The sequence below is a fragment of the Fonsecaea erecta genome (genome assembly GCF_001651985.1).
Source record: "Fonsecaea erecta strain CBS 125763 chromosome Unknown Scaff2, whole genome shotgun sequence".
In the NCBI taxonomy this organism is placed as follows: domain Eukaryota; kingdom Fungi; phylum Ascomycota; class Eurotiomycetes; order Chaetothyriales; family Herpotrichiellaceae; genus Fonsecaea; species Fonsecaea erecta.
In genome coordinates, this window is record NW_017387245.1 from 3,325,372 (window position 1) to 3,338,009 (window position 12,638).

The following is a 12,638-nucleotide window of genomic DNA, read 5'->3' on the forward strand; positions in this document are numbered from 1 at the left end:
AAGCAATGGAAACAATGTCCCAGCTGCAAGAACCTGGTTGAGAGAATCGACGGTTGCGATCAGATTCAGTGCTCGTGTGGTACGCGGTTTTGTTATAAATGTGGAACGGATACAAGCAGCCACGCTCAATGTCGCTGTTTCCCGCCTTTAAATTGGCCGCCCGTGTGGCCGCCCGTGCTTGACTCCGGAGAGATGAGGCAACGCCAACGCCAGCGCATTGCCCTGCCGCGCCAGCGAACACCGAGGAAACTGGCTTTACACACTGACTCTATTGGATCAACCCCGGCATCCTCGTCCCTCGCACTATTTAGAGAGAGACTCCCGCGTTTCCCCAAATCATCCAGGCACAGCAAGCTATCTGCTCCTCTTTCCTGTATTCCTAGGAAAACGTTGAAGTTGAAATCTGGAGCATCCACCACCGATTCCGGTGTAAACACATCAAGGCTACGAAACGTCATACCAACCCGACCCCCCTTACCTTCTCTTCGTACTGGGGACCAACCCGGTAACAATGAAGGAATCAAGAGAGAGGTGGGAAACAACGGGTTTGTACCCTTCGCATCAGCGCAGGGTAACTCCGCGCCGGTTTTTTCACCTTGGGGCGTATCTGAGTCCAAGTATGGGACTTTGTCGGCAACACCTCCAATGGCGCCAATATTTGAGCGATCATCACCTTGGATGTCTTTCCCAGCCCAAGGCCTGCTCCCTGAAATGCCAGATGTAATGAATACGACGCCGACTCTGCCTTTGACGTCGTTTGCAGAATACCCTCTGATTTGGCCACAGACTCTCCACAACAGCGAGTCATCCCTGCTCTCTGAGCATGTAGACCTACCAAGCGTCCACACATTCCTTGGGACTCCTGTCAGAGGTGCACATGGGTGGTGGCCATGAGAGCTGAATCGAGAGACAATGAAATGACGAGGACGTTGGAAGGCTTTAGGATAATGGACGGACGATGGACAACATTTTACCCAGGGAAACAATCCTAATGGCTGTATATTTAAGGGGATCATGAGGGCGAGGAAAACACACAACATGGACTTTATACTTGTCCACTGGTGCTTTTGTGTGTTGGGTAGAAATCAACAGCGACAACATTGTTGCGGGCAAGGAGCGCGGTATTGTGCACTGGACATGGATATGGATGGCTGTTTGGAGGGTATGAGTTGAACACTCGTGATCTTCGAGGTCAAGATTCGTGTCTTTGGCTTGTATCAGTTCTGAGTTGGCTAGCTGAGTGGAGGGAGGCAATTGCTCTGGCGGGAATCCAGAAGAATATGGAGTCCAGGTTTAGGCTTCCAATTAATATGGTTAATCATGACGTCGATGACTTTTTTCCCCCGTGAGATACACACATACATACATATGAGATGGGTTCATCATCTCTTGTCTCCATTGGAAGTACAGATCATGATGTGTGTTGCCCCGGTATTCATGGTAAGTTTTGTGATCCCGTGTGGTTGAGTGTCGATCTCAGTGCGTGTGCGTATGCGTGTGACTCGACTTCAGCCAGCACCGAAGGAATCATTAAAATCAAGCTTCAATCTGGACATCCATCCATCCGTCTACATGCGATTCCCCTCGCTGCTCGTTGTCTCACGGGTAGAGCAGCCGGTCTTGATTTGGCGTCTTTTCTATCGTTGGCCCTTAGATACTTACACGTCTAGACCAGGGGATGACCTCATTGCAGGTTTTCAAGGTTACATCTGATCCGGGTTTCTGGACTCAGTACAGCGAACAGGGACGGGGGAAAGAGACAGGTGAACGCGACGAGACGAGACGAAATAGCACAAGCCAGGGCAAGATACGGCCGAAGCATACCATACCATACCGTACATACCATACCATACGATCTGAGGAGACGAACAGAGCTGATCATATCCCAAGTATAAAACGAAGTTATCATCCTGTCCTGGTCCGCGGGGACATACAGAAGGAGACATACAGTACATCATCCACCGCCCTCACCCTCGATCGACCGACCGACCGACGTGCCAATAATGACTCCTTCTCCTTCTCCTCCCATTACTACCACAACGACGACGACGACGACGATGGCGGACAACACCCACTCTGAACAACACTACCACCACCACCACCAGCATGATGAGAGCGGCTCAAAACCTTACTCCCCACGCAGCATGGAAGTAACCACGCGCTCGGACCTCTCATTCCTGTACCGCGTGCTGCGCGCCGTGATCAAACCGCTCCGTCCGCGTCTCGTGCGGCCTAGCGGCGGCGGCTCAGGCCAGACGGCGGGGTCGCCGCGTCTGTCGCCGCCGACGCGAAAGGGGAAGCGATGGCCCGAGATCGCCGAGACGCAGTGTGAAGGAGTGTGGATGTATCGGTTCCGCGCGGTGGGGAGGAAAGGGAAAGGGAGTGTCGGAAGGGTAAGGGCGCAAGCGGTAGGAGACGCCGAAGTCTCTGCCGCTGCTGGTAGTGGTGGACGGCAGCATGGAGAGACGACGACGACGACGACGACGACGACGACATCTCCACCGACCTCCAGCCACAGACATCACCACCACCACCACCGCATCTACTACTTCTGTGGTGGCGGGTTCCAGTCTCCTCCTGCGCCCGAGCACTGGCGGTTCCTGGCACAGCTCACGCACGACCTTGACCTTGAACCCGCGAGGCACCATTCCAACAATGGGCCAGTGGTCGACAACGACAATGACAACGACAATAGCTATCAACACGCCCAGGACCTGCATCCAGACACAGAGATCGAGTTGGTGTTGGTCAGTTACCCATTAGCGCCGACGAATCCGGCGAGTGAGAGTTTGCGGATCCTCCGAACGTGGTTCGCAAAGGTCATGGACGAGGCGGTCGAGAGGGGGCACACGCTGAGCCTGATGGGCGACAGTAGTGGTGGGAACGTCGTGCTAAGTTTGGGGTTCTGGGCCGTGCAGCATTATGGAGTCACACAGTCAGAGCAGCAGCAGCAGCAAGTACCTTGCAGAGCAGAGTCACCGAGCGCCGACGACGACGGCGACGAAAACAGACCTGACCATCGAGGAACCGGTGCTCGAAGGACGAGCAATTTCCCACTCAGGTCGTTAATCAGCATCTCCGGTCCCACGGACCTGACGAACAGCAACCCGGAGATTCGCACGGCGGACAAGCTCGACTGCGTGCTCACGGCGGCGATGACGCGAGAAGTCGCCGAAGTGTGGACGGGAAACGTGGACAAGAGGACGTCGACCAAGAACCAGAAGAACGGCCCTTCCTCCCCGTCGCACGACCCGACACCGCTCGCCGACCCCAGCGTCTCGCCCCTCCTCAACCCGGACGCCGCCTTCCACGCCCTCAGGGGTCGCGGGGTCGCCGTGCACGGGGTCGTGGGCACGCACGACGTGCTGGCGCCAGACGCGGTGGAGTTCATGCGCAAGTGCCGCCGACTCGGCGTGAGGGGGCGCTGGTTGGTCTGGGACGGCCAAATGCACTGTTTCCCGCTGGCGGGCGGCAGGCTTGGGATCAGAGAAGGGAGTGAAGGGCGGGAGTTTGTGGTGGGTGTGATTCGGAGGGATTGTGGGTTGGGAAGATAGATGTATGATAGAAAGATAATCAGTAAAACCAAAATGAAGTTGCTCAGACACTGCTGGTGAGTAAGTGCATGAGTACATAAACGCTTGCTTGCTGTGTAGAAATGAACATGGCATGGTATGGTGGTGAACCCAGAGTGTAGGAGAACGGTCGTGCCCCTTATACGGTGCCTTCTGCCTTCTGTGACGGATCCTCAAGCACTCCCTTCTCTCCCAGGGCAATGATGGCACTCAGTAGTCGTCTCCGACTCTCTTCTTGCTCCTTGTCCACCATGACCTGCCACAGACCTTTCCTCCTGATATTGCCAGCCGCGGTGGTCGTTGGCTGTTTGGGTAGACTCGTGGAAGTCCGCGTGTCGCTTCTCCCATCCTTTCGAGTCAAGTCGTGCGAATAGCGACAGCTCGGACCCCACTTGCAAGTTTTGTACTTAACAAAGTGTTTGCAGAGTTGGGGGGCGTGAGGTCGTGCCGGCCGCGACTCGAGCGAAAGAGACGCACGGGCACGAGACGCCTGTTTCGCGCTCGTCACTTCGGGAATGGAATCTGCATCAGAAGAGCTCGCATCGGAATCCGTATCGGAGTCGGAATCGGAACTTGTGGACGAGCCAGAGGATGAGGTGGCATCGTCGGAGCCTGTGGGATCCGCGGTGGACGAGACGTCGACGAGTTCTCCTGTAGGAGCAGGTGGATTGGGTGTCGCGGCGGTTGTGCTCTCTTTCATCTCAGCACGCCGCAATGCCGCTTCCGCCTTCTCCAGTTCCTGTTGTGCTTCGAGAGCTCTCTTGCGTAGCTTGTCGGCCTTCAATTTCGCTCGAGCGGCAGCGTCTGTGTTTGCTGTCTCCTCGTCTCTCTGAACAAGCCGATCCTGATGGCGTGGGTGTTTCGCTTTTTCATTGACTTTGAGTCTTTCGGCTCTCTCTTGTTCTCTTCTGGCCATGGCTTCTTTTCTGGCTTCCCGTTTCGCCTTCTGCTCCTCCTCCCATTTTCGCTTCTTCTCTTCCGCCTCCTTCTTCGCTGCCGCCACCCGCGCTTGAGTGGGATAACGCCGTCTTCTTTCGGCAAGCCATGTCAGAATCTCTTCTCGGGTCCGGAGAGTGAGAGGGGATCCGTTGTATTCAAAGATGTAGCCTGCCACGCTCGACGACGCTTTGTTCGCCAGACGCTGTTCTTCATCTTCGTCGTCCTCCTGGTCGGAATCTTGGTCAAATTTTGCAGGAGTTAACCCGAGAACATTATGTTTTCGGGGCTCTGCTTTTTTGGGCTCGGGTGATTTCTGGCTGGTTTGGTCGAGAGACGGTCTGCGTCCCAGCAGGTGTTCGATCGAGGCATTGAAACTAGGCACCGCGGGTGCAGCCGTAGGACGTGGGCGATGTTGGTGCCCGGAGGCAAATGCAGTGCTGTGATCCCGTTTCTGCGGGCCGTTGAGAAAGCTGCCTCTTTGCGGACCATGATTCAAGGGTCTCTGTAGCCGATCGTGACCGTACACCGGGGACGACGTAGTCGGTCCTGGACGATGACTTCCATATCCCGCGCGGCCGCCTCTTGTGTGTCCTCTGTGGGGATAACCACCTCTGGATGGCCCCCTACTATCCTGAAAGGGTTGATTCTGCTGATAAACGCCTTCCGATCGCTTCGGAGGAGGTGGAGGCGGAGGAGGGAACGCAAAGGGCTGGCCTGACATCCAGAAGTTACATCGACAAGTGCAGGTTTCGCTGCTAAGATGGGTTTTGAATCATGGAGTTACGTAGTTCCAGATAGGGATACTTATGCCTGTATATCCAAGCAGCAAAGCGTGGAACAGAATGTACAGTTGCGAAGAACAGTGTTCAGGCCGATCCAAAATTTTGGTTGGCATTTCTGCCCGCGGCAAGGCTGAGTGGCAAGGCTGAGAAACACGGCCATGAGCGAATCTCTTGCCGCTCTTTCTGTCGTCCTTGGATACTATCTGTTTTCCTTCATGGACTAATGTCTAGGTCATTGCTGGCTTAGCAGCTGATGTAGCGTTTCGTCATGCACCGACATCCTAACTAAAGGCTGAACGGCAAGAAACAGGTGAGCGGTGGGCAGTGAGCATTAAACATCACCTGATTTCATTGACTCTAGGACTACCCCGGTATAAAGGCAGTCTACAATTCCCAAGCCGGCTACAACACATCCGACACACTGAGCGACCTCTCAAGACTCAAGCTGAACAGCAAAGACATGGAGCTCAAAACCATTCCAATCCCTCACCGCGAAGGCCTCAATCTGATCCTGGGTCAGTCCCATTTTATCAAAACAGTCGAAGACCTCCATGAAGCCATATTCAACGCTGTCCCGGGGGCCAAGTTCGGTCTTGCATTCTGCGAGGCGTCGGATGCCTGCCTGATCCGACATTCAGGAACGGATCCGGAGCTTGTACAACTTGCCCAGGACTCCGCCGTGGTCATAGGAGCCGGCCACAGCTTCATCGTTCTCCTACGCGATATATATCCCATCAATGTCCTCGGTGCCATCTGCGCCGTCCCCGAAGTGTGTCATATCTTCTGCGCTACGGCGAATCCCGTGGAGGTCATCGTGGCACAAACAGAACAGGGACGGGGAATCTTGGGGGTTGTGGATGGTTTCCTTCCCAAGGGCGTCGAAAGTGAAGCGGACATAGCAAAGCGCAAGGCATTTCTGCGGCAGATTGGATACAAGGCCTAAGGTAGATATGGCAACCATGGCACAACTGGCAAGATGGAGATGTAGGGCAAGTTGTAGAACAAAGATGCGCTCATGGGGGAAGTTGGGCAAAGAAAAGCAGCCGCCAAGACCAAGTGGCATCTAAAGCGGCGCGCCACAGCGGATGCTCCATCAAAGTCGATTAACGTCGACAAAGATTTTCCTATATACTCACTGGCTCATGGTGACGGGATTTCAGTGCCTACTACGATTTTCTGAGTTTCAGAACATGCTGCGGTACATTCTGTCTAAATCACAATCACGGAACCTCTTGCGTATCCCGTAGGAACATGTTCATCCTAGTATGGCTACCTCACTGCTCCGACAGGTCGGGAATACAGGGAATACTAATGAAGCAGACCACCTTCGACGACCTGGTGCAGATACCGCCACATGGATTTGTGAATAACCAAATCACCGAACAAGATCTTGAAGACCGCATCAACGAGAAATATTCCAATAAAGTCTGCTTGCTCCACCATCCATGCATCGACTTCCATTCCTGACGAGGGTTCCAGATTGTGCAGAAGGTCGGGCTGTGCATTTGCGTGTATGATCTGCTGAAAGCTTCTGATGGCTTGATCGGTCATGGCACTGGAAATGCCAATGTCAACGGTACAGGAAGATTTAGGCTTATCGAATGTCTTGGAGCTGACGGGGAGTCCAAGTTCAATTTCGAATGATTGTGTTTCGACCCTTCAAGGGCGAGATCATTACGGGTGTGATCCAGCGATGCACACCTGAAGGCATCCGGAGTAAGTTGTTGAACACCACATCTCAAAGATGGAGCTAAGTCTACGGCGTCAAGTAACAACACGATTCTTCGACGACATCTTTGTGCCGCCGACCATGCTTTTCGAGGGTTGTGTCTAGTGAGTTGAATCAAGGAGAAAACCAGTGCGAATCCTGTATTGAACCGCCCACAGTAACGAGTCCGAAAAGACCTGGGTTTGGGAGACCGAGGGCGACCCCATCTACCTCGACGAAGGCACCATCGTCAACGTGCGTGTCGAGGCCGAAAAGTGGAATGACCAAGCCCCGGCACCTCCCAAGATCAGGAAACCGGGTGATCCTGAGCCAGACCCGGTGGTAGAGCATAGAGTGCCCTACTCTATCGAGGTATGATATCCAGACCACGGGGTAAGAGGGCTTTTCTAACCAGGTTCAGGCATCAATGGGTGAGCCTGGGCTCGGGGGTGTTGACTGGTGGTGACACAATGCTGCAACCGATCGCATGTGGTCGTGCTGGTTTACTTGCTTGAGAAGCCTAGTGCTGTCCTTCTCGTCGACGTGCTGGACTGACCACTCTTCAGGCACGACGGAATCTCGACCAGCTGATAGCGTCTTGAGCGCCGGTGCTGTCCTCGCAGATTCTGCTTATTGGTTAGTCAAAGAGCAGCGGTCAGTGTCTGTGGTTTGCAGTGCTCAAGTGCGGGCGGGGTTAGCCGTGGTTAAGCGGCGACTACTGCAATTGCCCCTGGAATCAGTTTGTCATCACGTCCTTTGGGATGGGCGTAGGGGGCGTACAAGCAGCTATGTAGTAGCCACTAAATTTACACGTGCAGGGGGCATCTCTAGGCTAGTGAGGCCTCCAGAAACTGGCCGTGGTGCCTGGCGGTGCCTGGGTCCTCTCCCCAAGCACGTCATCTCTCGCCCTTTTGTTTGATTGATTATTTTGTTCGATGACACGCGGGCCAAATGAGAGAATTCCATCGGATAGGGAATCACTGACTGAAAAAAATGTCTCTTCTTACAAACAGGACGAAGTAGTGGTGAATAACTACAAAACCCTTATATACACACACCCACTCTCTCTTTTCCATCGTGTGCCTCGTAATCTTCATCCTCCCCCCATTCGTGTTGTTCCCACGCCCTTCACCTCCAGCTCATATCCGTTGAACCCCGCGACAGGGATCCGACATCCTCCCAAAAAGATCTCCTATTAATTGCTTCCTGGTGGTTGTCTGGAAACACAGCCAGAAGAACCATACCTCGTTAATCGTCATGACTGTTCCAGTGCAAGTCCCTCTCTCGCCTCGTCCTCTGAGACCCCACGAGCGTATCTTGACCAACGAAGATGGCGGCATCGTCACGCCTGCTCGTGCCCCTTCGCCTGTCTACAACTTTGGTACACTGGCCGTTCACGCCGGCGCACCGATAGATCCTTCGACGGGCGCCGTCATCGAGCCTCTGTCCTTGTCGACGACCTTCGCACAAACGGCCGTGGGCAAGCCGATTGGCCTGTACGAGTACAGTCGCAGCGCGAACCCAAACCGGGACAACTTCGAAGAAGCTGTGGCCGCACTCGAACACGCGAGATTCGCTCTGGCATTTGCCTCCGGCTCCGCTACCACGGCCACGATTCTGCAGTCGCTCGCCGCGGGCTCCCATGTCATATCTGTCTCGGACGTCTACGGAGGCACGCATAGATATTTCACAAAGGTGGCCCTGGCACACGGAGTTGAGGTCACGTTCTCTCCTTCAATCGAGCTTGACGTGGAAGAGTTGATCAGGGAGCAAACGAAACTCATCTGGATCGAGAGTCCTTCGAATCCCACACTGAGTCTTGTCGACATCCGGCATGTCGCCTCAGTCGCCCACAGACACGGCATTCTGGTCGTAGTGGACAATACATTCTTGTCGCCTTACGTGCAGAATCCGCTGGATCACGGAGCCGATATCGTGGTGCATTCGGTGACAAAATACATCAACGGACACTCGGATGTGGTGATGGGCGTGGCTGCATTCAACTCGGAAGAACTGAAAGAACGACTGACTTTCCTCCAAAACGCCATCGGCGCCGTGCCTTCACCATTTGACTGCTGGCTTGCCCACCGAGGACTGAAGACGCTGCATCTCCGCGCCAGAGAGGCGAGCACGAATGCACTGGCCGTTGCTCGAGCACTGGAGGCGTCGCCGAATGTGATTGCAGTGAACTACCCTGGTCTGGACTCTCACAAGCAGAGAGCGATTGCCGTCAAGCAGCACCGCGAAGGCATGGGCGGCGGGATGCTCAGCTTCCGTCTCAAGGGTGGACACGCCGCGGCAGAGAGATTTTGTCAACAAACACGTATCTTCACTCTCGCCGAAAGCTTGGGAGGTGTCGAGAGTCTATGCGAGGTTCCCAGTGCGATGACGCACGCGGGCATTCCCAAGGAGCAACGCGAGGCTATCGGCGTGTTTGACGACCTCGTCAGACTGAGCTGCGGCGTGGAAGATGCCGAGGATCTGAAGAAGGATGTCCTCCAAGCACTAGAGAAAGCAGTCGTTGGACCGAAGATTTCGAACGGTGTCAACGGAGGCAGCAGATGATCTTCTGGCGCAAAAACCATGACTATCTATTTCAACCCGCTATCCCTTCCCCATGAAGGGGATGTGGTCCTTTGGCTCTCCTCATGCGGTTCACTGCTTCACATATTCATGTCCGATCACTGCGGGGATACCATGGGACAGCCTTGCCCAGCAGACATGTTCAACAAGATTCCAGCCTGAAGGTAAGGCTGGGGCGACGTTCATCCATCGCCATTCCTCTCACGGCTCCTTCCACCTTCCCACGCCCTTTTCAGACCTTTTGTCAGCTTTTCAACAAGTCAAGCTCATATATCTATCTCTACGAAAGAAACTTCAGGCGGCGCGGCCAAATCATCTGATATGCACTGTCCTGTACACCGGCGGAGAAGGGGTTTAAAAAACAAAACGAAAAACAGCCAAGCGTTCCACCTCCTCCGCGATGAGAACAGTAGTTTTTCACAGAAATGGAAGTGGGTGTGGAAGTGGAAATGAAAATGAAAATCAAAATGAAAATGGGAGTAGAAATGGGAAGAGAAATGACCTGAATACCAATCACCACCGTTATCACACACTGTACCTACTGTTCGGGCCACAATCATTCGCACAAGTCCCATACGGGCGTTTGTTTCTAGGGGGTTTGGGGGATGGAACAAATGAATGGCAGGCACTCTCTCTCACCTTAACCTCTGCCAGCTATATGGAGGGAGAGAACTTTTTTCTTTGGTGCTTGTACATATGTACCCAGCTGAAAGCTGTAGCTGTAGCTGGATTTGAAAAGAAACGAGATTTCCGCACGCTCATCTCTCATGTCCCATCACGTCACGTTCGGATGAATTTTACATACTACCTACCCACTGAAGCAATTAATGGATACAGATGCGTCTCATACACACACACTCTCCCCCCCCCCTTTTTCTCTCCTCCCCCCTCTACTCTCTCTCTGTCTGTCTGTCTGCTTACTAGGCACCTTTCTAGGCAGTCTTGTTGGTGTTGGTGTTGTTGTTGGTGGTGTACGCATATGCATACTCGTAAATCAGGGAGGAGGAGGAGGAGGAGGAGGAGGAGGAGGAGGAGGAGGTGGTGGTGGTACTAAACCTACTACACCTACTGGATATACAGTATAGTGGATAAGAGAACAAAACAAAAAAAGTAGTAATTGAGACAGAGATGATGTACGCCGTCGTATCCGAAAGATCAAAAAGCTCCTTATGATTCCTTTTTCTTCGCTAACAAATAAGTACGCAAGTAGGCAAGTAAGCACGCACGCAGAGGGGGGTATCTCTTTGCAAACATTCCAATAGAATATGATAAACATCAACAACAAGACGCCAGTGGACCATCCCCGTCCCATCCCCGTCCCATCATCCCATTCCCTTTCCACACATCTCTATCCGTAACACGTCGTGTCCCTTTCGGCAGGAGTGCGATGTTGTGCGCCCATACACATGTATAGTCGTGAACGAAGACTCAGCTGTGAGAACTGGTGGGTGGAGGGCCGGCGAGGTTGTCTAGACAGATCACAGCTCGTCCAAGCTGGCCAGTCTCGGATCCTCCTCAAGACACTGGTATTCCTCGGGGCTTGTGGTCAATCGAGGAGTCCCATACTCCATGCTAGGAACCTCCGGGAACGCCTTTTTTCTGATGCGGTTCCTCTCGGCGATGTCCAGGAGAATCTGCCTCACGTCGTCGGGCACGTTCAGCCCCTTCCCCTCCTCAGTGTCTGTCTCGTTCTCGCCGAGTCGGAGGAGTCTCTCGTTCTCTTCGCCTCCCGCCGTGCCGCCCAGTCTCAAGCTCCGGTTCCAATTCCCCTCCCCGTGCTGTTTCAACCCGGCCTTGACGGGATCACCATGGAAATACCATTCCTTGCCCAACACCACGGCCACCACAATGACAATGACGGCAATGCTCGTCCACCACACGATCCCCCACACACGGTCCCACGCCTTGCGGAATTTCTCTTCGGCGTTTTCCCACTCCTCGACCTTTGCTCGAGCCTTTTCCAACCGGGCGGACAGCTCTGTCGCCCGGGCATTCGCCTTCGCTCCACGTTCGGCCAATTGTCTAGCTTTCATCTGCCTGGTCTCAAAGCCGCTTTGGAGAACTTTGACGCGCCGGCGTGTGTCTTCGTCCACCCTCCTGCTCTCGCGCTCAAAATTCCCGATTAGCGTCTCACTCTGTCGTGCCAGTGACTGGAAACTGCCGATCATGCTGACCAGGTTGCCAACCTTCTCGAGCAAGTTGTAGTATCCATAGTCTAAGCGACGAGTTATTTCTACCCCCGTGGCGGTGATCTCTGCAATGCGCGAGCGCAGTTCTTCTTCGCCCATCCGGAGTTCCTGGTCACGGCGCTGGAGATCCTCAACTTTGACGTGGATACGCCGTGCCACGCGGGCGGCGTCACCGCGGTCGAGGGCTTCTTCAAATGATGTCTTGGGGCGAAGGGGATGTGGTGGAGCCGGCTGGGAGACCCTGTCACGAGAGGCGGGATCCGATGTCGCACGCCGGCGTAGTTCAGGATGCCCAGAAGCATTGTACTCGTAGCGGCCGCCTGCCTGGAAATCGCCGGATATGACAGCGGAGGGACCAAAGGCATGCGCAGCCGTGCTGGTGGTACCATTGCCGCCCCCAGCACTGCGGTTTGTCGGGTTTATTGGGTTAGACATGTTTCCCGCGTGTGTGCGCCTGTCGCGTTCGGCGTTGAGCCCTGCAACCAGGTGCGGGAGCGTCGAGAGAGCTTCCTTTGAGGCAAACCGGCGGGGAGCATGTGCTTCGGACTGGGTCGGGCGGTGGCGTCTGAAGGGAAGACTATGTGTGGAATCATTGTTATGGTGCAATATGTGCGAATGCGATTGTGAGTGTTGATGGCCACTGGAACTGTGGTCTTTGTCCTTGCTATGATGGTGCCGATGTGAGGCCCCTGGCAGGTGAAGCCGCGATGCCGTCTTCTCGAATGCACTGGTCGCAGCGGGCAGGGTGATTGCGTTTCTGGGTTTGGGCTCTGCAGGCGAGAGATATGATTTAGATCTGACATGTGACGGTCGCGTAGACTGAGTACTAAGCTCTCCACTCTGAGGTTGGCTGCCAGATGAGGCC

At 54.3% G+C, this 12,638-nt stretch overlaps 6 protein-coding genes across 6 annotated transcripts; 4 read left to right on the plus strand and 2 right to left on the minus strand.

Annotated features, from left to right (window-relative positions):
- Positions 1–2,057: 2,057 nt before the first annotated feature.
- On the plus strand, positions 2,058–3,554 carry AYL99_02950 (hypothetical protein; the record flags this gene model as incomplete). Its single annotated transcript, XM_018834466.1, has 1 exon — positions 2,058–3,554. One exon carries the CDS (start codon positions 2,058–2,060, stop codon positions 3,552–3,554), a length of 1,497 nt encoding a protein of 498 aa, XP_018697090.1.
- A 157-nt stretch (positions 3,555–3,711) lies between these two features.
- AYL99_02951 (hypothetical protein) lies at positions 3,712–5,232 on the minus strand (the record flags this gene model as incomplete). The annotated part of the gene is made up of 1 exon (XM_018834467.1): positions 3,712–5,232. The coding sequence occupies one exon, from the start codon at positions 5,230–5,232 to the stop codon at positions 3,712–3,714; it is 1,521 nt and encodes a 506-aa protein (XP_018697091.1).
- Positions 5,233–5,516: 284 nt separating this feature from the next.
- Positions 5,517–6,236, plus strand: AYL99_02952 (hypothetical protein; the record flags this gene model as incomplete). The annotated part of the gene is made up of 3 exons (XM_018834468.1): positions 5,517–5,524; positions 5,585–5,603; positions 5,655–6,236. The coding sequence occupies 3 exons, from the start codon at positions 5,517–5,519 to the stop codon at positions 6,234–6,236; spliced, it is 609 nt and encodes a 202-aa protein (XP_018697092.1).
- Positions 6,237–6,544: 308 nt separating this feature from the next.
- AYL99_02953 (DNA-directed RNA polymerase) lies at positions 6,545–7,467 on the plus strand (the record flags this gene model as incomplete). The annotated part of the gene is made up of 7 exons (XM_018834469.1): positions 6,545–6,556; positions 6,614–6,718; positions 6,773–6,869; positions 6,923–7,009; positions 7,063–7,126; positions 7,181–7,373; positions 7,423–7,467. The coding sequence occupies 7 exons, from the start codon at positions 6,545–6,547 to the stop codon at positions 7,465–7,467; spliced, it is 603 nt and encodes a 200-aa protein (XP_018697093.1).
- A 791-nt stretch (positions 7,468–8,258) lies between these two features.
- On the plus strand, positions 8,259–9,566 carry AYL99_02954 (hypothetical protein; the record flags this gene model as incomplete). Its single annotated transcript, XM_018834470.1, has 1 exon — positions 8,259–9,566. The coding sequence occupies one exon, from the start codon at positions 8,259–8,261 to the stop codon at positions 9,564–9,566; it is 1,308 nt and encodes a 435-aa protein (XP_018697094.1).
- A 1,496-nt stretch (positions 9,567–11,062) lies between these two features.
- On the minus strand, positions 11,063–12,208 carry AYL99_02955 (hypothetical protein; the record flags this gene model as incomplete). Its single annotated transcript, XM_018834471.1, has 1 exon — positions 11,063–12,208. One exon carries the CDS (start codon positions 12,206–12,208, stop codon positions 11,063–11,065), a length of 1,146 nt encoding a protein of 381 aa, XP_018697095.1.
- Positions 12,209–12,638: the final 430 nt, after the last annotated feature.